Genomic DNA, 23,751 nt, shown 5'->3' on the forward strand with positions numbered 1-23,751 from the left:
AAGGCGGATACGCAGGGGATGGGTTTGTGAATAATAGGACAATACTTTAGAAAATCAGCAGGGATATCTTTGGGATCTTGTGCGCATATACACATACAATGGATTTTGGTGCGGAGATTGTGTGACAGAGCTTTACATTAGGGCCCAACATCCAGTGCGCTGATGAGATTCAAGCGATACATTTTGCCCGGAACGAAAACCATGCGTGAGACCTACTGTCTGTCCGCCTGCCTATCTACTGTCTTGTCCACTTCACTTCCTTTTCCCCTTTTGCCACCTTCTCCCTCGTGTCCATACTCTGCGACGAGCGTAGTTTTGTGGGGGGTATATTGTTCGATAGAGCATGCTAGGTATACAACCAAGATAACGGAATGGGATGGGTGGGGTCCAGGCAACGATGATTGGTATGGACGTTGATTATAGGTAGGGAGCGATCGGGGTGGCTGATGCTGATGCTGTAGATACAGGTGGACGCTGGCGAGGGCCAAGGGATAATCGGTGGTGACGGAAGGCTATTCTTCTCGCATTTGACCGAGGAAGTCCTTCTTGATTGTCCCAATCGCGAACTGATCAGTCAGCTATGGCTCAAATGACGAACCGGGCTCCGTAGCGGACACTTACGATATCGTTCGCCTCTACTCTGCACCCTACGATCTGGATCCTGACCTTGGTGTCTTTCTGTATCAACTCGTCGTTGGAGCGATAGCACTGAGGCGAGGCGTTCGGGTCAAACTTCATATCTGCGTGCACGAGCTATGACCGTCAGCTCCTGTTTTCCTGATCTGGGTCAAAGCGAGGAAACGAAGGAGAGGAGGAGAGTCAGATAAGTATGATCAATTACTACAAGATCTTTTCCATAAATCAACAACCCCGAAGGTCTGCTGTCCCTATGCTTAAGTTCATCATTGTGAGGGAGGGGGTTAGGTAGGCGAGGGGAGGGGATGAAGAAGGACGCAAAACCGACAGCCAGTGGAGAATGAAACTTACGTGTGACGAGACAAAGACTTGTAATGGCCCAACCATAGCGAAGAAACCCATCTGCTGGGTTAGCTTGGCTCCGAGTGACCGAGAGAGCAAGCTCACCTTATTTACATTCACCACGCGCCCATCCACCACCTCACCCTTGAAGGGCTTCATCACGACGGCGGTATAGTTTGTCTTAAACCTGGCTTGACCAGTCCCGGGGAGCAGCTTCCCCTCGCCTATAGACGAGATATGGATCACCGAGATGATGTATCTTTATGATGAGCTCTTGCCCCTCTACAGTGGCGAGAAAAGCAGGCAACTCACCCATGTTTCCCACTACACGTCCCCTCGACATCCTCATACAGCTTTTGCCGAAGATAATCCTCGAGCTGAGCCCCAAAGTACGACGGGTGGAGGAGGATGGTGTGGGTAAGTTCCCTCTGTTATGTCCCCCAAGTACACGTTTGAAGAAAGAGGTAGTAGTAGAGTAGCCATCGTGGGTCGCATCAAGAAATAAACACTCTTGTCAGCGCAGTTTTCACCGCACTGGATATGCGACGAACGAGGAAGAACATCCTGCTCCTGCTTCTGTGCCCCTGCTAGATGGACGCGGTGGGTGACTCCTTCCTCTCTTCTGCTCGACTCGAGCGATCGTCCGTTTGCGGATTACTTCGTGAGTGAGTCGAGGTTGAAGAGGAGGAGCGCGAATGTGACTGTATCAGTGCATGAGACTGATAAGGATATAAGGATGGACAGATAACAAAGGGAAGAGGGGAGAAGATGGAGAGAGAGAGAGGGGAATGGATGGATGGCTGGCAGCTGGTTTGGGCCGTTTGATACCGTCTTGAGTGCCGCCACGTCAGAAATAGCTGAGACGACAAGCTGACGTAAAGTCAAATTCTGAAACACGTACGCTAATATCCTGTGCGCGCGTTGACTTTGAAAGGAGGGTCCAAACATCCCAACTATATCTCCGACGTGTACCTTCACTCATCCAATACGCATACAAATAGCTTAGCTATATCTCGCTATCGTACAGAAGGCTATACCACTGTACTGCGACGGTCCACAGCGCTGACCGCCGCGCGACTTTTGTCAAAATGGACGAAAAACACGCCGAACCTTCGACGTCCAAGCAGGACCGCCGTCAATCAACGACGCGTTATCTCAAGCTGAACCGCTTGCCTACGCTCCAAGAGGTGCTTGATAGGCGTACAAGACCACCACTTGATCTCTTCTGCTTCTACGTGAGCCACCTGCATCATTCATACCTCGAAGTACGCACGAGCTGATGCGACAGATTTTTCTGCAAAGGGAGTCGGCGGAGGATGCGCTGGATTTCTGGCTCGACGTGCAGCAGCACGAGAACATGTGCAAGGCGTACTTCAAGGTGAGCTGATACTCCTGCTTACAAAGGACCGCAGCTCATGCTCGGCAGGACTTGAAACGCTCAGACCGCACCATTGACGAAGACTGGCCCGAATACGCCGCCTATGCCCGGACCCACGGTTCCCACTTCACCCCTCTTCTCAACTTCAGCGACAAGCCCATTATTGACATTGGCGCGTCTCCTCCCCCGCGCTCTTCGGGTGCCCCATCTTCCTCTACCGGACAAGCGGGAACCACTTCACCAACCATGTCCATGACGCACGGCCGCGAACGGCGGGATACCGAGTCGCACGGCCCCCGGTCGCCTATCACCAACGCTGGCGAGTTTGGTCGGCCCTCGCGAATCAGGCCGAGCGATGCGCCCACGGCGGGAACGGATCATGATGCGCAGAGGGGAACGGGCGCGGGGAGCCGGATGAGCATCAGGACGTGGGGGCGAAACCCGCGTCAGAGTCGCGCACCGACGGTCATTCAGAGGGATAGGGCAGTACAGAAGGACGCGCTGGTCGAGTCTGCGGAGAGGATATATCTGAGGTATTTGCTTCCCGGGGCAGAGAAGGAGATTTACCTCCCGTAAGTTCCGCTTTTTCCTTCAGTCGCAGAAGTAGCTCGAGCTGACCCTCTAGCCCATCCCTCCGCATGCCCGACTTTCCCCAATCCCCATCCTCCTCCAACCCCTCCCCACTCATCCCCGACCTCTTTCATCAACAAAAACACTACATCTTCCGCGCGCTCGAAGCGGACGCGTTCCCCCGCTTCCTCCGCGCCAAGGCTTTCGCCAATCTCTCCCCGGCAGGCAGCTTCTGGCGCCTCGTCCTCGGTCTCTTCATCCTCTGGGGTGGGTTCGTACTGGGCTTCAGTCTGATATTCCTCGATCGTCAGCCTAGAGCTGTCCGAGTCTGGGTACGTCTCCGTCTCCCCGGATCTCGGTCTGACATTTGGCTGATGCTACCCAGGTCCTACTCCCGTTTCTGGTATCCACCAACCTCCTCCTCGCGGCATACTACTCCCTCTCCCCCCTCCTTGCGGTGTTCCAGCATTCCGAGACCGGCGCCTTCCGCTCCATGCGCGTACGCGAAGGCTACGTCCGCCGGCTGCTCACTCTGCGGGCGGTATGGATCGAGGCGGTGTGTCTGGCGTTGACGGCGGCATTGACGTGTATATTTGTGTTCGTGCCGGGTCATCGATTATAGCGTGGGCAGGGGCTTGCCGGCCTAGGGAGGATCTATTTGGAGTGAGGGCGCAGGGGTGTGGACTGTAGAGTATCTGATAACGATCTTGTATATAATGCTAGTGCTGTGCCTATCAAGTGCTCTTCCTGCGGCCTCCAAGGTCACAACAGGAATAAAGCAGTCTCTCAACAGCTCTCATTAGGCGCGTCCCAAGCCGCACTGTGAGCGGTGGAAGAACCTCCCCCTAAGCTTTCATGGCCACAGATAACTCCCTCTTAACTCAAACCCAAATAGCCGCGGAGCGAGGGGGCGCATGAGTAGGAAGTATGAGTCAAGAGGGTGGGGAACGGGTGGCAGGCAGGGTATCGGGTCCCGGGATGGGGTATGAGTCAAGGCGTAGGATGAGTTACCAGGCTATGAGTTAAGAGCAGGCGCGTCCCAAGCCCCGCACATTCTCGGTGTGGCAAGCACGACCGGAAGGGAGGAAGGGAGTGGGCTTGGGTCGAGCCTGAGTTAAGAGGGAGTTGACTGCACTTATAGGTCGGATCCGGGGAAATCGGCGAACTCGATCTCACTAAAATACCTTCAACCTTTAGACCATGCACCCGCGACCATCACCTTTCGCACTTCTGCAGTACTCCGCCTGACCATAGACTGTATCAGTCCCTCAAGCGACACAGCCAGCATGGTGGCCCCGCTGCCCAAGTCGCTGCCTCCAGCTGTTCTCCAGGCCCGAGTCCTCCCTATCGTCCTTCGCCGCCTCTCCTCCACCCCTTTATCTGACCACACAACCATCATTGACCTTCTGTCATCCACTACCCGACTCCTCGCGTCCGACCGACAACACCATGGCCACCTATCCCAAACTACCGTCCTTCCCCTCCAACTCGCCCTTCACCTATCCGGCTCCGAGACATCGGCACCGGCCCTCCCCCTCCCTCTCCTCCTAGACCTCACGTCAGCGTACCCGGCACATCGGAACGCCATCTTCAATATCTGGGATCACGCCTTTGACAAATCCCTTGTCGCCGCTACCGCGAGGACCGATGCGCAATCCCCGGGAGAAAGCGGCGGGAGCGAGGACGAGGCGGATTCCGAGCTCGTCCTTCTCATCCAGTCCGAACTCGTCCCTGCACTGGTCTCGCGCATACAGCACAAGCCCTCCGTCGCCGATATCAGTACCGTATCTGCTCTCCTTCTGGTCATGGTTCGGGCGCACGAGGAGCTCCTAGCTATTCTGCTGAGTGAGGCGGACTATATCCTTCCAACCCTCAGAGGGGCGTATACTAGCCTCGAGCAGGCCCCATCGGCGGATGGGAGCGAGGCGCCGCTGAGTAGGGAGGCGGTCCGTGCGAAAGAGAGCATATTGCTCTTCTGTGCGGAGCTGGTCGGAGCTGTACAGGGCGAGACTGTTCGGGAGGGGCTGAAGCGGCTGGCGGGGGTCCCGGTGAAGCTGAAGGAGGGCGGGGAGGGGTTCCTCAGGAACAACTCGATGGGGGAGGATTTGGGGATATATCTTGCTGCTATCGATGCCAAGGAGAAGGGTCAGGCGAAGCAGAGTGAGATCGTGCCGGAGTTGACACAGATGCTGGAGGAGAACATGGACGATGAGGCTCGTGGTGATCCCGTGAGTCGACATGGCTTGTATTAGGGAACGGCAAGCTGATACAGTAGCGCGTCCAAGCTATTCTGCAGCTCTTCCCATCGCTACCGCCCGCTCAGCTCCTCCTCGCTCTCAATCACCCTTCATACGCCACCTCGTCCACCTCTACTCCGGAAGAACAGGCCTCGCCCCTGCTCGAGGTCATCCTTTCTGGCGGGTCCGACCTACCATCCGATCTCGTTCAACTGCGACATGCCATTCAGTCCGTCTCCGATCAACAAGGCTCCATCTCTACATCGGCATCTGTCCCTGCTCCTCCACCTCACGCTTCCTCTGCGCCCCCAGCCGCACCCGCCAAGCCCCAACCCTACGTCCGGTCCAATATCCACGATGACGCACCTCTGGACTTCTCCCGCCTTACACTCCGAGACGGCACGGACGTGCCTACCCCCCTCGCATTAGCGCCTGGGCTCGGCAAGGAAGTCTCGGACGAGATGCGCGCTAGCATCATGCGGCTTGTGGATCGGCAGCGGATCGAGGCGGAGGAGCAGGCTCGGGCGCTCGCGAATGCCACGGGGCAGAAGTATCGGCCGGAGCGGTATGATGAGGCTGGGGGTCTGATTCCGATCAACGAGAGCATGGAGGATGATGATGATCACGGTGAAGAAGAGGATGGGGGGAAGAGTGGGCTGATATTGAAGGAAGGGGACGAGAGTGGGGAAGAGGAAGTCGGGGAGAATGTCGTCGAGGTGAGCTGACTGCTCTTGTCACATGGTGTCAGAGTCGAAGCTCACAAAGTCAGACGTCGAAGAAGAACCAGAACAAACCTCAGAACACCGGATACGACGTGACGATCCAGACCAAGCTGGAACTCGCGTACCTGGCGGATGTGCGCGTGTTTGATAAAGACGGCGAAACGAGGCGGAGCTCTGCACGTGCAAAGCTCAAGAAGGCGACGGGGATGGACGATAATCAGTTGGAAGGGTGGAGGATCATGCTGGATCGCAATGTGAGTCTTCTTCACTTGCCATGTCTTCTCAGTCTGGACAGGAGGTGATACTGCAGATCCACAAAGAAGCTATTCTTGGCCGACACATGTTCGTCCCTTCCCAGAACCTAGACTACGTCATGGATGGGCGATCCGTCGCTGGCAGTACTGGTGGGGGAGGCAGCCGGGGTGGTCGAGGTGGCCGGAATGGCGGGGGCGGGGGCGGAGGGAGTCGCGGTGGAGGGGACAACTCCAGTGTCGGTGGAGATAGCGCAGGAGGAAGTAGTCGCGGTGGTGGTGGGAGAGGAAGGGGGGAGTCCAAAGGGAACAGAGGGCATAGTAATGCCGCGAGAACGAGGGGGCACGATAAGAAGATGAGCAGGATGGGACAGGGGATATAGTAGGTGAATCAAGGCGAACAGTAATATCATCTGGTATGCACACCCTTCTCCTTCTATATGCACCGTCGGCTGTTGTTCCTGACAGCTCTAGCAAAGAATCCGAAGGACAATCTGAAACACACAGGATGACGGATATGAAACAGTCCCCAAACCGGCCTAACCCGGGGAGGGCGAGTCATTGTTGCAGCCCTCAAAAAGCGCCTCATAGACCCCAAGGCATCCAAGAAACGAGGGGTAACGAGGTGGGGCAACGGACAACCCTTTCCTCTAATCCAATCGCTATGGGCCCCCTTTCACACAGCATGTCCGTTGCCTGTGCAAATATGGAAGACTGCCTCCCTTGTAACACTGACCGCTGGCTCCCCATGTTTGGCTTCATCTCAATTCTCGCCCTGTTTTTCGGCAGTCGCTGGTCGACACCCTCCGTCCGCGTTGACGAGCCCTTTCCGCACAATCACTCGACCTCTGCTGTGCAGGGAAACCCGCGGTCTCCCACCTGCCCGTCACGTCCCGCACACTCGTATCAGTAGCTGGCCTGCTGTCCCATACCTTCCTGCGATGTTCGGCCTTACTGACGACTATTACGCTGCGCACGACCCGCTACCTGCGCCGATCCACACGCGCTGCAAGCAATCTTGCACCCCGTACAGTCAGTCCGAGCAGTCTACTCAGGCTGTTCCCATGATAGCGTACTAATCCGTTTAGACCTTCTCTTCCCTTCTGCGAATGGGAAGCCAGAGCCCTGGCACGACGCACACGCCCTGCAGGACGACACGACCTCCATATCTCTCTATGAAGGGATCTACATCCTTCTCCTGACCATGGCGGGCGTAGGCCTAGAATACGTCGCGTCTACCTTGAGTTGGCCCGAGAACCTGGCGTACGTACATGTCTCGCTATCAGCTGCCAGCTTGGTGACGTGGAAGCTGATGTTCAGTCCGCTGTCGGCCCTAGCGATTCTGTTGTACCTCCTCACAACACACGGATCTGCCCCTTCATCATGCCGCATCCGCTTGACTCCTGCAGTTGACGACGAGGAGTCGCTCATCTTCCCGAACGCGGCGATGTTGGAGGCTACGGTCGATGCTGGGAAGGTCTCAGAGCAGCTTCAGGCTATCCTAATGGAGAAACGAAGTGGGAGATTGGCGGAGGTGTATGCCTTTGGGAAGCCGAAGCCAGCGGGATGCGGAGGTGGACCAGTATGGGTAATCGTGGAAGACATGGACGCCTGAACGCTGGTCGTTTCGCGCGAGTACGATAGGGTCAGAGGCATGGTTGCGATTTGTAGAGAATCTGTAGCCATAAGGAGTCTGTGTATAAGAGGTCAGCTAGCTTTGAACGACTAGCTTTCTCACCATCAGTGGTTCAGCAAGCGGTGTCAAAGAAAGCCAGTGAGGAATAATCAAGCCGCTTCATGGACAGATTAAACCTTATAGACAACTCAACAATGAACGTAGATAATACTCCCCGCGTCCCCATTACTTCCTCCCCTCAGATGAAACTCTGCCTAACGTCCGCTCGAAGTCGAGCCTACTTAGAAGACGGCAAGTCCGCCGACGGCCATGCCGACGGCGCCGACGAGACCGCCCATGACCATGGCGCCCATCTTGAGCTCGGCACCCTTCTCGCCGGCCGCGCGGGACGACGCCGAGGCGAGGGCGGACGAAGCGGAAGAAGCAAGGTTACCCGAGGAGCTAGCGGCACGCGACACGGAGGAGCCCGACATGGACATGGAGGAGCCCGACATGGAGGCGCTAGACGCGCGGGAGGTCGATACGGCGGAAGAGGCCGACGCGAGGGCGCTGGAGAGGGACGAGCCGGAGGGGAGCGCGGTGCTGCCCGTAGCGGAAGAGAGCCTGACGCTGACTGAGCCAGACGCGACAACGCCCTGGCAGAGGGCGGCTTGAAGCTGGACGGCAGACTGCTGCTCGGCCGCGGTACAGTTGCTGTCAGGTCAGACGACGGTCTCGCTCGAGCGAAGGAGGAGATGGCTACTCACGCAATCAGGCAAGCGCCAGCGAGGTTCTGGAAGGTAGCACTTGTGCAGACACAGCCGGTGTCGGTGCTGCGGGCATCAGTCAACAAGCACACACAACGCGCTTTCAGGAATCTTCCGTGGTATCGCAACCAGGAAAAGGAAACGAGACTCACATACTGGAGCAACCGGCGGCAGCGGCGGCATTGGTCGAGCAGGTAAGGATACAAGCCGTCCTAGGTACGATCAGCGCTAGCCATCAACTAACCCATTACGTCCGGCGCAAACTTACTGAGCGTAGGCGGCCCCGGCGAGCGCAGCGGCAAGAGCGAGGGAGAAGAACTTCATCTTGGAGGTAAGAGTAGCGAGAAAGGAGGAGGCGGTAGATCGCAGGAATAAGTAAGTAAATGTAAAGAGAGAGGGGGATGGGAAGAGAAGTCGTTGATGCCTCCCGGTTATATGAGTCCGAGGCAATTGACCAACCCCATAGATAGTGGAGGATAACGCACTCCTCCATGCCGTATACTTACTACAAGCGGCAAGTGCCTGGTCCCCTCATGCCGGCATCCATCACCTCCCGCCGGAAAGCTCCACCTGTTCAATTGATGCACTAGTGAATGAAAGCCGATGGACCGGTGTGCGCAGCTACCTTGCGGCGGCGGCCTTACTATTCCGCTGACATTCAACGCAGACCAACGAGGCGAGCTGGGAGCTACAACAAGAGAGCTACAGCGGTGTAAATTAGCTGATTGTCCGACCGACGAATGCTGATGGAAAGCCTCGAGATCTCCTTCCCGGCCCCTTCTCTCCCTGACCAGACCTGTGCCCCTTCGACTGACCGCTCTCTCTACCCCTCCGCCTCCTCACTCATGCCATCCACCGTCCCATGCGCAAACAGACCTCCATTGAGCGAGCTCGCACTGACTATCCGCGTCCGGCGTGGTGTACCCCTAGGCGACGGGCTCGAGACGTACGTGAGCTCCCGGGGCGTCCTGCCCATCTGCGGCGGTGTCCGCGTTCCGCTCCCAGCGATAGGTGTAGATAGGGCAGGTGAGAGAGCCCACCGTTGCTCCCCTTGACTGGTCGAACGCGAGCTGCGCTTGCTGGAGGAGACAGGGGTAGTGTTGGCGTATGGGACCGACGGCATCGGTGGGGGAGTAGACATGCGCGGAGGGGGAGTAACCGTATTCCGCCGGTCGAGATTGTTGGTCACGTCCGCCGAAGGAGGTCGGGGCGAGCCCTCAGCCTCATTGATGTATAGTCCCGTAGCTAGCTTGCGCCCACCAGCCAAGCCAAAGGTATTGCCTCGCGCGTGGGGCGCGAATGGCTCCGTGCTTTCCTCCTTGTGGGTCTGCACATGGTCCGACGTGGGCGCAGTGTGGGCGTTTGTTGCAGGCCGACGGCGAGTGGGCGTTGCGTGGACGTCCGGGGGAGACGGGGCCACGGTGAAGCTGAGTAGTCCCGTGGTCTGGCTGGTCGCCAGAGAGAGGTTGACCGACGTCGTTCCTGCGGGGGTAGTTGTAGTGGCAGTGACGCCCGGAATGAGGGGTACCGGCATGGCGCGCCCAGCATTACTTCCCGGCCGAATAGTGACTTCCCACTTGATCTCCCCATCGGGACCCATCCCTGGCACACTTTGCACAGAGACGTCATAAATCCCGCGATCGGCGACTACGCCCACTGATCCCTCCTCGTCTGACTCAACACTCGCGTCATCCGTAGACCCCACCGAGCTATCCGTAGTACGCCTCACTGACCGAGGTGGCCGACTGGGCGAAAGCACCGCCGAGCGTTGGAGGTGAGGTGCCGACGCTGCTGGGCGGGGTGAGCGGGATACTAGCGAGTACCGGAGGGGGGCGATAGGCGGAGCAGACATGTCGGGGATGTAGGAAGGGATGGGGATATCGTGGTGAGGTGAAGTAGCGCCTGAGCTAGAGAAGGAGTTGGAGCGGACCCGAGCGGTCGGTACCTTTTGGGATGACCACTGTCTGCCCGTGGCAACGAAGGACGGCTGCCGTCTGACCTCATGATCGATCGTGGGGGAAGAGGTAGTGTAAGAGAGGGAAGACGCGAGAGAGGTAGTCGACCCGTCTAGCCGAGTAGAGGCATTGGTGAGGCGCGACGAGGAGCGGGGTGGTGGAGTCACGGCCAGGTCGGGCGCTCGGGATTTGGCGATTTGACGCGGGGATTTCGGCAGTGCGCGCTTGGGTGCGGTGGAGATAGGGACGCCGTCTAAGCTGGGATACGACGGCAATGGTGGGGCGTCGCCAAACCTATTCTTCCCACCATCCATGCTCTGCTTCAACGCCTTCTCCCGCTCATCCAACGTCTTTACGCCCACCGATACCGCCCGAGGAGTACAGCTCTTGGCAAATGGATGACCCTTTGGAAACTCCATATCCCACGCAGGCTGAACGGGTTCCGATACCCTTCGTCCCCAGATATCCCTCGGCTCCACCTCCACCTCCAGAGCCTTCTCCGCGCTGTTTGATCGCTTTGCACCCGGCCGAGGTGGCGGTAGTAGTGCCGTGACTCCCGAGTGTGGCTGCGATGGCTCCTTTGGACGATAGCCGGGACCAAGCAGCCCATACGTCGGTCTCCGAATGTAGGGATTCTCATCTGCACTGCCCCGGCGGGACGATCCTCCCTCGCCATCCGATCCCGAGCTCAACCGGGCCATGATCTCCGCGTGGCTCCCGCGGCGTTGAGAAGGTGGCATGATAGGTCCTCCCGCCCAATCATCATCATCCTGCTGGGTGGCAAACACGTCTCCGCCCATTGTACTGCCCGTCAAGGGCTCGCTGGGCCCATCGCTCTCGTCAGCCGCGGCGCTGAGGGATGGAAGGCGGGGTGTGCGCGAGAGAGAAGTCTTTTCGGAGGGACGCCGCCGGAGAAGACGGGACGAGAGCGAGCGGGAGGATGAGGAGGTAGATGGAGGAGCGCTGGGTTGCTGCACGGGCGCAGAGGGAGCGATACCGGTGATGGAGGATCCGGAAGAGATGGAAGGTGTACCGCGAGAGCCGGAGACGCGGCGCGCACCGGCCGCAGCTGTAGACGGACGCGAAGACCTGGATAAGAAATTGGCCGATGAGAGGGGGGATGGAGGACGAGCTGGTGGTACAGCTTGTGCGGAGCTGGCAGCCGAGCTAGACTTGAACAGCGGCATCTTGGGCAGGCGATTATGGGTGATTATAAGGACTCGGAGTAGGGCCTAGATGCACAGGTGGGGTAGGCTCTGCGTCTTGAGACCGGTCAGCAAGTCTCCTTTCCGCCTCAAACAAGCTCGAAGAAGACAGAAGACTCACCGGGAGTGGGGTGATCAGAACTAGATTAGGGCGTTAGGCTTGTCGGAAACGGAGAATAGTGGAAGTGACGTTCCTCTGCTAGTACTGAATCAGTACGGTCTCTTTCCTTGTATACGAGGGAATATCGACATACACATTGATTATATGGAGACCGATACCCGGCGGGGCTGGGTCACGAATAGTGGATCCGAGACATTGGGGTGCGGAGATGAGGTGGGCAAGGGGGCCAAATGACGAGGCCGAGCCGAACAGTCGGGTTTGCGTCAAGGGGTATGCACCGAATGATCGATGTCTTACACCGTAACCATTAGATACGAGACATGCACAAGAGGCTGTTACAGCAAAGGGGATTATAGACAGTTGTAGCTGAGCTGAGATGAGATGACGCGCTGCAGCAGCTGTCCCAAATCCAGACAAGGTTCAAACGTTTTGAGTTTGGCCCAGGCACGCGCCAAACTTTGCTACACAATCTGACAAGGCGAGTCCCGGCCAAGTGTAGCTGCTGACGACCCGACGTCAGCGTCAGCTGGCGCAGGCATGACATGGTGATTGGATCGGGTAGGTAAGCGCAAGCAAGAGAAGAGCGCCTCCTCGGTTGGAACAGAGAACGCCCACTTGTAATGTCAAAAGCCGGCTTCCTGGTGGATCGATGATGAGATCAAAGTGTTTTTAGCTGGGACTGTGCCATATCCATGGTCGTGACAAAAAGCGTTATAGCATAATACAAGTACAAGATATTACCTATGAGATCTTATGTGCGGGTCTACATGTATTCCTATATATGGTGCTGATCAATGCGAAAACTAAGTGATCGAAATCAAAGATGGGTCGTGATAGTACAGGCGCCAATGTCACCGGAAGAAGGGATTAGGACCGCCAGCGGCTATGGGTTCGGGGGAGAGGTACGCGGGGTCTTGTATGCGGAGGGCAGAGGGTGGTTGGTGGAAGAGGTCCGCCCAAGCCTTGGAGTGAGGCTCGAGCTGTGTGGGGAGGCCAGGATTGGCAGCGAGGAGTGGGGTAGGGGGAAGGGAGGCGCTCATTGCCGAGGACGAGCGAGATTGGAGGGCGGCGGGGGAGGGCGATCCAGAGTCGGCGCGTAGTGAAGGCAGCTTCTCCTCGAGATCCGCATCCTCCAGATCGAAGGGGAGCATGTCCTCATCTTCTGTCCAGCTTGACGCAATCTCCACCTCAAACTCTTCCTCCTCCTCCTCCTCCTCCTCCTCCTCCTCCTCCTCAACCGCCTCGACGGTGAGACCCGCCTGCTTGGCCTTGGCCTGCTGGGCATGCGCAGCAGCGTGGGCCTGGCGCACCTCGGCCTCCGTCATGCTGAAGCTCTTGATGCGGAGGATCTGCTTGCGGAGCACGTTGAGACTGACGCGCTCGGCGGGGTCCGTGGCAAAGATGCCCTCGAGGACCTCGAGGCACTCGCTGGATATAGGGAGGATGCGGCGGAGGAAGGTGGTGTCCTTGCAAAAGGCACTGAAGGAGTCGTCGGAGGGAGATGCGATCCGCCAGGGATTACGACCGCAGACGAGGTTGACGAGGATGATACCGAGTGACCAGACGTCGCCGGCTTTGGTAGGGTAGGATGTGCGAGCGGGGTAGGATTCCCCGAGGCATTCTGGAGCGATGTAGAAGGTGGAGCCGCAGCCGAATTCCGAGGATTGGGATTCCGAGGTGGCAAGGCCAAAGTCGCATATCCGTACACGGAGCCCGTCGTCCGAGCAGACGATGTTCTCGGGTTTGATATCCCGGTGAGCGATACCGAGGGAGTGGATGTGTGCGATACCGTCGAGTAATTGGAGGAATACCGAGCGGATGAGTTCATCATCGCCGACATACTGAAGATCAGCACCGCGCACAGACGGAGACGTGGGGGAGTGGGGGAAAGGATGCCTTTGGATAAGGAACTTACGCGTTGACGATCACATATCATGGCGAACAAATCTCCATCCTCCCCATAGTCCATCACGACGTAGATGTGATCCCCTTCCTCCACTATCCTATCCATCGTGATGATACTGCTGTGATTTGAGGCGAGGTGATGCAGCGTGATCTCTCGACGCTGAAACTGCCTTTGCCTCGCGTCCAGCCCATGCCGCCTCAACGCCTTGACAGCCCGCCATGGCAGGTGGGGGTACCGCCCGTCCACGGCTAACCAGACACATCCGTACGCGCCAGTGCCGATGACTTCGGTAAGCTCCAGGTAGCCTTCGTCAATGTATCTGGGTGATCCGCCGGCGGGGTGGGATGAAGAGGCTTCCATGGTACGAGGGGGCGTGCTGATGATCGACGCCTGGGCGAGAAGATATTATAGGCCAGGCGGGAATGGGATGTCCTGGGATGAAACGATGGGGCGCTAGGGAAGTGAGACGTGGAGTGGGTGAAATGTGGGTGGCAATGTGGTTCCGGCGAGTAGAGGATCGACGTGTTTTAGGATGACCGGGCCTGAGTCGGATGCTGACGGGTGCAAGATGGTGGTCGTGATGTAGATGTCGTGCAGATATTAGTCGTCGAGATGTTGTTTAAAAAAATGTCTAGCTCGGGGGTATACAAGAGGGTTGTCGTTGGAATGGGCGTTATGGAAGCGGGCAGGAGGTATACGGGTACGGCAGGGCTGAGGGAATGAGGTGAGACAGGATGTGGGGATGAGCTAACGGAGTGGCGGAGGATTGGGGGAGGCGGTCGTCAAGGGAGAATAGTGGGATTGGGGAGAACAAGAGAAGTAGGATGGGGAGATACCTGACCGCCCGTTTCAGTTGAAAGTATGTGCTAGCCCGCAAGCAGCTGTCGACGAGGTGGACGGGAATTATACTCTGTCCGCACTGCGAGATGGAGGCGGTGGTGGAGTACTGAGGCACTGCGCTTGCCAAACCTTGCCGAGACTGTCAGAGCGCGAAAAGGATCTCAGGAGATGACCAAGTCAAAGGGTAAATCGCTTGCCGCCGACGCCGAGCGCTGCCGCGCCGACTCGCGCTTCCGCAAGTATTGACAGACCCTTGCAGACCCCGCCCAAAGCACAGGCGTCGTAACCGCTTGCGGTTAGCGAATATACCTTGCTGTCACATCTAAGCTTGTTGCGGCTGCGTGCTTTGGTGGCGGTCATGCCGGAGGTTTTATCTCGTCATCCTCGCCCGCGTGCCCGTGGCTGCAGATCCAAAGGGGAAAGTCGCACATTTAGGTGGCGGGAAGGGAAAGTTCTGGATCTCAGCCCCCCCGTGCCTCGCATTCGGATCCCGTGATTGTGATTCGCTGCAAGTGGCAGTCGAGAGTCAGTCAGTGAATGATCTCGTAAGTCCCGTTCCTGTGGGTCAGCCAGATTTTCGGCCGACGTCGATCGATTGCGGCGCAATTGCCCAAACAAGCATCCAAACAAAGTACCCCACACCTCCACCATGGTGGTTGCGTAACCGTTTCAGGGCGACATGAAACGTGAAATGCAGAAGGCAATTGGGAGAATTTGGGTCTCGATCGAAACCGACGTGACGCTCATCGAGAAGTTACGCGGAAGCTGTGCGGACCCGCAGAGGCTCGTGCCTCGACGAAGGAGGTTTGCGAGCCGCGTCAGTCGCTGCGCTGCGACTGTCACGAGGGGAATTGTCCGCGGTCAGCAGGATGCATCATCGGTGGCGAGCGAGCTGCGTCTCATTAGGGTTTCGCTGACGAGTTCTGGACGCTGTTCTGGAGCGGTACGTCAGCAGGGGCCTCGAATTATCTCAGCGAGTATACTAGCCTTGGCTCTCAAGCAAGAGATCCGAGATGCATATCGCATGCTTTGCTAACAGCTGCATGGCAAGGCGGAGCAAGGCGGCCTTGCAAGTGAGAACACGTGGGAGAACTTGCACGCGACTTGAGCCTCTCTTGATAGGAGAGCCAAAGGAATCTAGCCGCGTTTGCGTTTGGGCTCGAATAAAGACTATAACAGTGCAACTATGGCACGCGAGCCGCGTTCCGCCCAGTGGTTAGCGCGTATTCGCGGTATTAGCGCGATTTTGATCCGCCTCCATACATTTCTTCCACGTCCGCCATCAGCTGTCCCGTGACCAGCTAGGAGCATTAGTAAACTGAGGCGCCACGCTCTGTAACGCCAGTCGGACCGTAAAATGCTACATGCATGCACGCATGGGGAAAGCGATCGTCGGAGCTTGTCACGATAGTCATCTTCGGTGAGGGCAATGAGCTGGGTAATGGAAAGCGTGGGATGAGCGCGCGCAGTCGGCTGTAAGTGCCGGCTCAGTGTACAGTCCACTCCCAATACGGCGCAGGGACAAAATAGCTGCGCGGTACGTGGTCGACCCGCACCGCATGATTCAACCGAATAATTCCCAGTCGGAAGCTGGGAACTGCGGTTGCGTACAGCTATGTCTTGCATTGAGTATGTAGCACGTAGCCAATCACCCATAAGTATTAGTCAGTCGTATCAGACGATAGGAATCGGCTCGTATGGTCTGTTGCACCACGACTGATGGAGACTGGAGTCTCATCGCGACCTTGAGCCGTGATCAAGAATATTGAGTGTTTGGAGCCGTTCGTATCGGCTCAGTCTGCGGCGCGTATCCCATCGCAAGTAGCGGCAGCAGATGGATATTTATCGTCTAATTGGAATACTACCACAAAATGAAGACGGTGAGAGAAGCTTCATGCAGCTTGCAGAAGAAGAAGAGCGGAATCAAACCTGTCACTTATCGCCGATGTTGGCGCGCCACGTCTCAAAATCGTCTCTTCCTGCACCATTGAAAATGCCGGTAACGCCGCCATCCCTCCTTACGGCATCCTCCTGCCCGACTGCCTGTCCAGCCAAAGTCGCACCAACTGCTATACTCTCGCTCACTGCTGCTCTTTTCGACGCTCGCTCGACAAAAGCAACACCTACCCAACAACCCGAAAATGGCAGAAGCTGCAGGATCTGGCGCGCGTGGTGGTTTCGGTCGGGGACGTGGAGCGCCCCGAGGCAGGCGTGGACCCCGGAGGGGTGGAAAGAAGGAGGATGAGGAGTGGTGAGTTGCTGCGAAGGGCTGAGCATGATTGGGTGGAGATGAAGGAAGGGAGGATCGGAATGGGGAATCTCGGGGCGGCCGGACGGAGTTGGACAGGCAAAAGGATTGGACGATGGATGTGAAGCAGGAGCAAGGAGATGGGGAATGGGGCATGACTTGCGCTGGGAGCGGAGGATAAGGCGAGATTGTGAAGAGGGACGAAGATGTGGACCACTGCGCTGGCTTGACCCGCATTCAGACCCATGCTGATTCGCCAGGGTCCCCGTCACCAAGCTCGGCCGGCTCGTAAAGGACGGCAAGATCAAGTCGATGGAGGAGATCTACCTCTTCTCGCTCCCCGTCAAGGAGTTCCAGATCATCGACACCTTCCTCCCCACCCTCAAGGACGAGGTCATGCAGATCGCTCCCGTCCAGAAGCAGACCTCTGCCGGTCAGCGTACCCGTTTCAAGGCCTTCGTTGCCGTCGGTGACTTTGACGGGTTAGTCTAGTCTGTGGAATACAAGAGGAATCTCCGCTGACCTTTCAGACACGTCGGTCTCGGTGTCAAGTGCGCCAAGGAAGTCGCTACCGCCATCCGTGGTGCCATCATCACCGCCAAGCTCTCCATCGTCCCCGTCCGTCGCGGTTACTGGGGTTCCCACATCGCTGAGCCCCACACCGTGCCCTGCAAGGTGTCCGGCAAGAACGGTTCGGTCATGTGCCGTCTGATCCCCGCACCCCGTGGTACCGGTATCGTTGCCGCCCCCGCTTCCAAGCGTCTCCTCCAGATGGCCGGTATCCAGGACTGCTACAGTACGTTTGGCCTCTGCTAGAAGTAGGCAAAAGCTGACGTCACAGCCCAATCCAAGGGTTCAACTGCTACCCAGGGAAACTTCTTGAAGGCCACCGTTGCCGCTCTCGCCAAGACCTACCAGTTCCAGTCCCCCGACCTTTGGCGCATCATCCCCCCAGGGCAGACCCCGTACGACGAGCACGCGTCCCACCTCCGGATCGCTGCGGCCAAGGCTGCTGCGTACTAGACGGTTGGAGCGAGGGGTTTGTAGGGATTTGCGATGGGAGTGTGATGACATGTCATGCTTTCCGGATCTTGTTGGCGGCCAAGAGCGTTGGACAGCTCGACGACTGAAAGTTCTGATTACTTATTTGACCCAGGCGAGCTTGAATAGCCCTGGCTCATCGTTGCATACTGACTCTAGACTTTCTGAAGTGGTACGTACTTCGCAAGTGCTCATGCAAAAGAGTGATCCTGGACCTGCACAAAATCTTCAGGTAACACGATCATACATGCAAACTATCAAATGATAATCATAGGCGTCTCTCCCACCACTAATAAGGCCTCGCCCTTGCCGCCCCTTGAGTCGAGTATCTCTGTGCGCCAGTCCCGCCCGCTGGCCCAGCACCGGCAGCCCCGCTCGTCGGTGTCGTTCCGCCCTCGGCACCTGGACCACGCATCGCCGCCGGACCGCGAGGAGCTGTAGGAACTGATCGACCAGCTTGCGGTGGCTGCAAGGCATCAGCATCGCTTCGTGAGGATTATGTATAATACTTACCCTGTTCATGCCCATACCTTGTCCTCCGTAGCCTGAAACCATCAGCTCCTTCCTATCTCCACTAAGCGAGATGCGTTGCTCACCGCCCATGCCCATTCCAGCGGCCATGTTGCCCATCCCACCCATGCCGCCCATTCCTCCCATCATGCCGCCCATACCCATCATGCCCATACCGCCAGCCGCGCCCATTCCGCCTCGGGCCATGTTTGGGTTGATCGCTGGCGCGTTCATTCCCGTCATGTCTGGTCATCAGCTACGCCCTAACGATCGGAAAAGCTATACTCACTCTTCATCATGTTCTGGTACATCATAGCCATCGCGGTAGGGTCGACACCACCGCCCATGCCCATCCCACCTATCAGATCAGCTCCAGTCCCCCAGTCTTTACAGCAGAAGCACTCACCCATTCCTGAACTCTTCATCATGTTCTGGTACATCATCATCATCGCCGACGGGTCGAATCCCCCTCCCATCCCTCCCATTCCCATACCCCCCATCCCGGCGCCCATACCCATCCCGCCCATTCCGCCACCGATCATGCCCATCCCGCCACCACCGCGGGCACCACCCATCGACATGGCCATGTTCCCTGCTCCCTGATTGGAGAACTTGTTGGGGAGGTTTCCGGAGCCACGGGGCTGAGCCTTCTTTATTTCAATCTGAATTATCAGCTTGGCCAGACCCCTGCATATCAGAGAGTACTCACGGCCTTCCCTTCTAGTTCCACACCGCTAGCGGCCATTGCCACACCCACACTCTCTTCGTTCCCGAATGTCGCGAATGCGAACCCCTTGGACCGTCCCGTCTCCCGGTCAAACATGACCGTAGCGTCCATGACGGGTCCGAATTGCGTAAGGAAGACCCGAAGGGACTCAGAGGTGACTGTCGCGGCGAGACCACCGACGAATACTTTGGCGGTCCGTTCGTGCTCCGCCCGGGGAATGGCTCGTTTGGGGTCGATCTGAGAGTCAGTACGGGATCGAGTATGGCGGGACACGAGAGCGCGAGCTGTGTCTTCAGAAGAGCCCGACTGACCTGCTTGCCGTCAAGGTGGTGTACCTCAGCGAGCACCTTGGTCACGCTGTCCGCTTGCTTGTAGGTCAAGAACGCGAACCCTCGCGAGCGGCCGTTGGGGTCACGCATGATTGTGCACGCCTCGACGGGACCATACTGCCCCATGTACTCATTCAATGCCTCTGCTTAATCAGCCCGATACACGATATGCGCCGTCCCGTGACCTCCCAACAGACTCACCCTCGGTCGTCTCCCAGTTCAGACCGCCAATGAACATCTTCCTGTTTGTTGGACATCGCGTGTCGAGGTGGTGATCAGCATGCAAAGGAACATGGGGGGTTTTTACCGTTAGGGAGGTAGGTGTCGAGGGAGGTAATCAAGAGCAAGCAAGGAATGTGGAGTTGGGACAAAAGGTACATCTTGATCAGTATATAGCTCTTCTCGGATCCTACCAGAAAGACTGTCGACAAGGTATAGAGGAGGGGGAGTATAAGAGATATAGGACTGGGTACGGGGTACGTAGCTATCTTTTAGACCTCTACTCTGCCTGACTACCTCGTCTACCCGTGGGTGCCTCCTCTTCCGACATACTACCAGGAGCACAAGCGAATAGAGACCCCTTGATGAGTAAGAATGAATAACTAACCCCTCGTCAGGCGCATCGCTCGATCGCACCCGGTCATTGTACTCGCCGCCCTGGCCAAAGCCCTGTCCCTGCCCCTGGCCCGAAGAGCCCGCTTGAGCGGAGTTGCCGAAACCGAACTGCCCGCCTTGCTGCTGCTGCTGGGATTGCTGCTGGAACTGCTGTTGCTGCTGTTCCTGCTTGACCGGCGGCTGACCGAAGGAACTCGCTGCGAGCTCGGCGGCGGTCATGGGTCCCGGGTCGGAGAGCGGCTGGAGGTCCGGTACATCTTCGAGTTCTTCGTCCAGCTGTGATGCGTCTAGCTCTTCGAGGTCGAGATCTGGGATATCAGCGGGAATGTTTCAGCGAGAGAAGGTAGAGCGTTAAACGGAGAAGCTTCTTCGCCGGCTTTCCTGCCCCCGAAGGGGATAGTTTTCGACTTACCGCCGTACAGGTCACCGCCGTAGAGGTCGTCGTTGAGAGTGTCTTTGTCGCCTGCCATGGTGGATATATCTTAGATGTAGATGTATGATAGGATAAGAGGAAGTAGACAAGGGAGTTAATAAAGTGAATGAATGGCGCTTGAAAGGAAGCCACCGCTCGGAAATGGCGGCATCGTGGGAAAGTGGCACGCAAAGGGCGAATGTGGCGGTCTGTCGACGATCACTTCTGGGCTTGCAAATACAGCAGTCCAGCAATCTATCCTTCCATGATCGTGGTTGACTCGCCGCTGCGTCGGACAGATTGAATGAACTCGCCGCCTAGCCCAATTGCAAGCAGAAGGCGCAAGGCAAGATATCAATCGCTGCTCACGGCTCCTACGAGTTGTGGACCGGATAAATCTGGACGGAGGGGGTATATTCTTCACCAGTCATACCATCATCCCACATCTATCCGTTCTCTGTCCGCCCCATAGCTACATAGGCTGTTCGGGGCCTTGTAATGAAGTCTCCGGTCCGAGCACTGTTCAGCTTCATATCAGTCACCATTCCTTCTCTTGCCGTAATTCCACCCCAGACCTGATGCAATGCGGGGTAAGGAACCGACGAACCACTCAAAGTCACAATGCCCTCGCTGTTCATCCCCTTCACTCACTTTGGTCGCGAGTCATGGCTGACACTGCGGACGCTCCTTCCGCCCTACGCCAAAGATCAGCAGTCATGTCTTCCGCCTCTGAAAAGACGCCCCTCGCAGGCACTCCGGCCAAGTACCAGCGCGCCCCACCTCCGCCTCAACGCCCCACTCGAGCCATCCACCTCTCGCTCACTATCCTCATCCTCGGCTTCGTCGTCTTCTACGCCCAGCGGACCGGCAAGAAGGTCTCACCCACCATATATGGTCTGAAACCGGCACATCAGCCGCTGCCGAGCACGTATGGGATATGTACGAAAGATAGGCTGGGGATCTATACTGTACCAGAGGAGTCCGGGCTAGGAGCGGTGGAGTGCGTGGTAGTCAGTGGTAAGGAGGTAGTAGATACTGGATCGCTTAGTGAGTGGTATCTCCTGCAGGAGGGGCAAAGGCTGATGCTGAGATAGACAGGATACGGAGGAGATGGGGTGATAAAGCTGGGATCGGCGGTGTTGACCAGTCTCCTGCCGAAATGAGGAAAGCTGGGGGACTGCAAATCCTCTACCTTCAGGAGGGACACACCATGACACCAGTGAGATCTGTCGCCACCTTCTGAGCTCGCCTTCGCCGTCGAGCTATTCAAGCGCTGAGCCCAATCAGGGCCTGATAGACGCCCATGGGCATGTCCTCGAATATGGCTTCTACGCCCAGCTCCCCTTGCTCGGCGCCCGGTCAACCGAAGAAATCGTCAACAAGGTGGAATTCTTCCTCGCGAACGAAGGTGAGGATCTGCCCGCTGGAAGCTGGATTGAGGGAATGGGATGGGACCAGAATCTCTTCCCCTCGAAATCCTTCCCCACGGCGGATGACCTCGAGACCAGCCCGTCGTTACGCGGGAAGAAGATCTGCCTGGCTCGAGTGGACGTACATGCTGCTTGGGTCAGCCGGGCGGTGCTTGATGAGCTAGAGAGCAGGCCGGGCGGGCTGCCCGAGACCGTCGAAGGGGGTTTGATCGTGCGGGACGAGAAGGGCAGGCCGACGGGTGTCTTTGTAAGCCTCTAGCCCCACAACCCTCGACATATAGTCTAATAAGCTAATATCATAGGTCGACAATGCGATGGACCTCATCAACGAGATCAAGCCAGTATGGACCGATGCTCAACGCCATCTCTTCCTGAAGCGCATGTCGGACGAAGCTCTCAGGCGGGGCTTGACTGGGGTGCACAACGCGCGAACAGGCAAAGCCGATGTAGACTTCTACGTCAAGTCTGTTCTGCTGTGCTACCACGCTCTTAGGGAATAGCTGACGAAGTCAGGGTGGCCGACTCAGGCGACCTCCCCCTCCGCTTCAACTTGATGGTCTTCTGCCTCACCCCGACCGACTACTGCGGTGATGATTTCTCTCGGGTCTCCAATGCAGGAGATGGCAGACTAAACGTTCACTCGGTCAAGCTCTTTGGAGACGGTGCGCTCGGCTCCAGAGGTGCGGCGCTATTGGAGGACTATAGCGATCAGCCGGGATGGAAGGGGTTCATGCTGGTTCCTGAGGAGAAGTGGGAGGGAATCATCAGGAGGTGGTTCGATGAGGTACGTACACCTGTTCATCTAAGATGGAGCTATATGAGAATTGAGCTGATCTGCAGGGATGGCAAGTGGTGAGTCCCCATTGTTTCCGAGGCATGCAAGTGAAGCTGACCTGTTACAGAACGTCCACACGATCGGCGACCGAAGTAACCATGTCATTCTTGACGCAATCGAGGCCGTTATACGCTCCAATCCCGCTGTCGACTCGACGAGGCGTTTCAGGCTAGAACATGCGCAGATCATGACTCCGTCTGACTTGGAACGAGCGGTCAGACTTGGAGGTGAGCTAGTAGAATTGAAGACTTGAGGGGGCACAAGCTAACGTATCCAGTCATCGCTAGCTACCAGCCAACACATGCTACAAGTGACGTGAGTCGTCAAGTTCCTCCTTGATGGCTTTCATAGCTGACACGGTAGATGTGGTATGCCGAGGACCGCCTCGTGAGTCTTACACCTCGGAACCGGTAGTAGGAGATTGAGAGTCGGCAAGCTGATTTGTTTCAGGGCAAAGAACGACTGAAGGGAGCCTACGCTTGGCAGTCGTATCTGAAGTACGTGTACCACCTTTGCCCTAGTGTCCGCTCCCGTTTTGCACCGACATCGCTGACATGAGCAGAGCCGGTGGCAGGATCGCCCTCGGATCAGACTTCCCCGTCGAATCGCTCGACCCCCTCAAGGGGTTCTACGCAGCTACGACCCGGCTGTCTGAGAAGGGTACATCGCCACACGGTCCCGACGGATGGATCCCGGAAGAGAAGTTGAGCCGCGCACAGGCGCTGAGGGGCTTCACGGTGGATGGTAAGTCACAGAGCATCATCTCTTCTTTGCCCCCGCTCTTAATCGGAAGAGAAGACAGCTGATTCATTCAGCGGCATATGCGGGCCTCTCCAATATGACGGGCTCGCTCACCCCTGGCAAACGGTTCGACGCGGTGATCTGGGACGACGATCTCATAGAGGTGCCACAGAACGAGATGCTGGAGATCCAGGTAGTAGCGACCATCATGGACGGCCAGATCGTCTATGGTGCTCTAGAAGTGTAGACATGCATATCTATTCTACAACATCCCAAACTGATGTCCAAGCACGAAATGTGATGTCTCCCAAGATGATT

General features: G+C 57.1%; 9 protein-coding genes across 9 annotated transcripts; 4 read left to right on the forward strand and 5 right to left on the reverse strand.

The window, feature by feature from the left end:
* Nucleotides 1-512: 512 nt before the first annotated feature.
* On the reverse strand, nucleotides 513-1,541 carry MKK02DRAFT_36776 (RNA polymerase Rpb7; the record flags this gene model as incomplete). Its single annotated transcript, XM_053089493.1, has 6 exons — nucleotides 513-566; nucleotides 622-753; nucleotides 988-1,038; nucleotides 1,084-1,237; nucleotides 1,291-1,406; nucleotides 1,530-1,541. The coding sequence occupies 6 exons, from the start codon at nucleotides 1,539-1,541 to the stop codon at nucleotides 513-515; spliced, it is 519 nt and encodes a 172-aa protein (XP_052945412.1).
* A 525-nt stretch (nucleotides 1,542-2,066) lies between these two features.
* MKK02DRAFT_44334 (RGS domain-containing protein) lies at nucleotides 2,067-3,548 on the forward strand (the record flags this gene model as incomplete). The annotated part of the gene is made up of 5 exons (XM_053092886.1): nucleotides 2,067-2,213; nucleotides 2,267-2,356; nucleotides 2,405-2,928; nucleotides 2,982-3,258; nucleotides 3,312-3,548. 5 exons carry the CDS (start codon nucleotides 2,067-2,069, stop codon nucleotides 3,546-3,548), a joined length of 1,275 nt encoding a protein of 424 aa, XP_052945413.1.
* A 664-nt stretch (nucleotides 3,549-4,212) lies between these two features.
* Nucleotides 4,213-6,519, forward strand: MKK02DRAFT_44335 (uncharacterized protein; the record flags this gene model as incomplete). The annotated part of the gene is made up of 4 exons (XM_053092887.1): nucleotides 4,213-5,154; nucleotides 5,202-5,879; nucleotides 5,933-6,139; nucleotides 6,196-6,519. The coding sequence occupies 4 exons, from the start codon at nucleotides 4,213-4,215 to the stop codon at nucleotides 6,517-6,519; spliced, it is 2,151 nt and encodes a 716-aa protein (XP_052945414.1).
* A 1,534-nt stretch (nucleotides 6,520-8,053) lies between these two features.
* On the reverse strand, nucleotides 8,054-8,842 carry MKK02DRAFT_33015 (uncharacterized protein; the record flags this gene model as incomplete). Its single annotated transcript, XM_053088630.1, has 4 exons — nucleotides 8,054-8,465; nucleotides 8,519-8,584; nucleotides 8,671-8,730; nucleotides 8,787-8,842. The coding sequence occupies 4 exons, from the start codon at nucleotides 8,840-8,842 to the stop codon at nucleotides 8,054-8,056; spliced, it is 594 nt and encodes a 197-aa protein (XP_052945415.1).
* Nucleotides 8,843-9,341: 499 nt separating this feature from the next.
* Nucleotides 9,342-11,660, reverse strand: MKK02DRAFT_44338 (uncharacterized protein; the record flags this gene model as incomplete). Its single annotated transcript, XM_053092888.1, has 1 exon — nucleotides 9,342-11,660. The coding sequence occupies one exon, from the start codon at nucleotides 11,658-11,660 to the stop codon at nucleotides 9,342-9,344; it is 2,319 nt and encodes a 772-aa protein (XP_052945416.1).
* A 990-nt stretch (nucleotides 11,661-12,650) lies between these two features.
* Nucleotides 12,651-14,065, reverse strand: MKK02DRAFT_25294 (Ran1-like protein kinase; the record flags this gene model as incomplete). The annotated part of the gene is made up of 3 exons (XM_053087017.1): nucleotides 12,651-12,929; nucleotides 12,987-13,640; nucleotides 13,715-14,065. 3 exons carry the CDS (start codon nucleotides 14,063-14,065, stop codon nucleotides 12,651-12,653), a joined length of 1,284 nt encoding a protein of 427 aa, XP_052945417.1.
* Nucleotides 14,066-16,686: 2,621 nt separating this feature from the next.
* On the forward strand, nucleotides 16,687-17,816 carry MKK02DRAFT_36779 (putative 40S ribosomal protein S2; the record flags this gene model as incomplete). Its single annotated transcript, XM_053089494.1, has 4 exons — nucleotides 16,687-16,796; nucleotides 17,054-17,275; nucleotides 17,324-17,589; nucleotides 17,635-17,816. The coding sequence occupies 4 exons, from the start codon at nucleotides 16,687-16,689 to the stop codon at nucleotides 17,814-17,816; spliced, it is 780 nt and encodes a 259-aa protein (XP_052945418.1).
* A 307-nt stretch (nucleotides 17,817-18,123) lies between these two features.
* MKK02DRAFT_36780 (uncharacterized protein) lies at nucleotides 18,124-20,485 on the reverse strand (the record flags this gene model as incomplete). The annotated part of the gene is made up of 9 exons (XM_053089495.1): nucleotides 18,124-18,290; nucleotides 18,431-18,589; nucleotides 18,634-18,702; nucleotides 18,751-19,006; nucleotides 19,054-19,308; nucleotides 19,383-19,543; nucleotides 19,602-19,642; nucleotides 20,008-20,323; nucleotides 20,428-20,485. 9 exons carry the CDS (start codon nucleotides 20,483-20,485, stop codon nucleotides 18,124-18,126), a joined length of 1,482 nt encoding a protein of 493 aa, XP_052945419.1.
* Nucleotides 20,486-21,143: 658 nt separating this feature from the next.
* MKK02DRAFT_25516 (amidohydrolase family-domain-containing protein) lies at nucleotides 21,144-23,680 on the forward strand (the record flags this gene model as incomplete). The annotated part of the gene is made up of 11 exons (XM_053087053.1): nucleotides 21,144-21,474; nucleotides 21,522-21,646; nucleotides 21,715-22,104; nucleotides 22,160-22,320; nucleotides 22,371-22,500; nucleotides 22,760-22,919; nucleotides 22,970-23,007; nucleotides 23,056-23,079; nucleotides 23,143-23,189; nucleotides 23,255-23,436; nucleotides 23,508-23,680. The coding sequence occupies 11 exons, from the start codon at nucleotides 21,144-21,146 to the stop codon at nucleotides 23,678-23,680; spliced, it is 1,761 nt and encodes a 586-aa protein (XP_052945420.1).
* Between the last annotated feature and the right edge of the window lie 71 nt (nucleotides 23,681-23,751).

The sequence above is a fragment of the Dioszegia hungarica genome (genome assembly GCF_025882075.1).
Source record: "Dioszegia hungarica strain PDD-24b-2 chromosome Unknown MKK02contig_8, whole genome shotgun sequence".
Classification (NCBI taxonomy): domain Eukaryota; kingdom Fungi; phylum Basidiomycota; class Tremellomycetes; order Tremellales; family Bulleribasidiaceae; genus Dioszegia; species Dioszegia hungarica.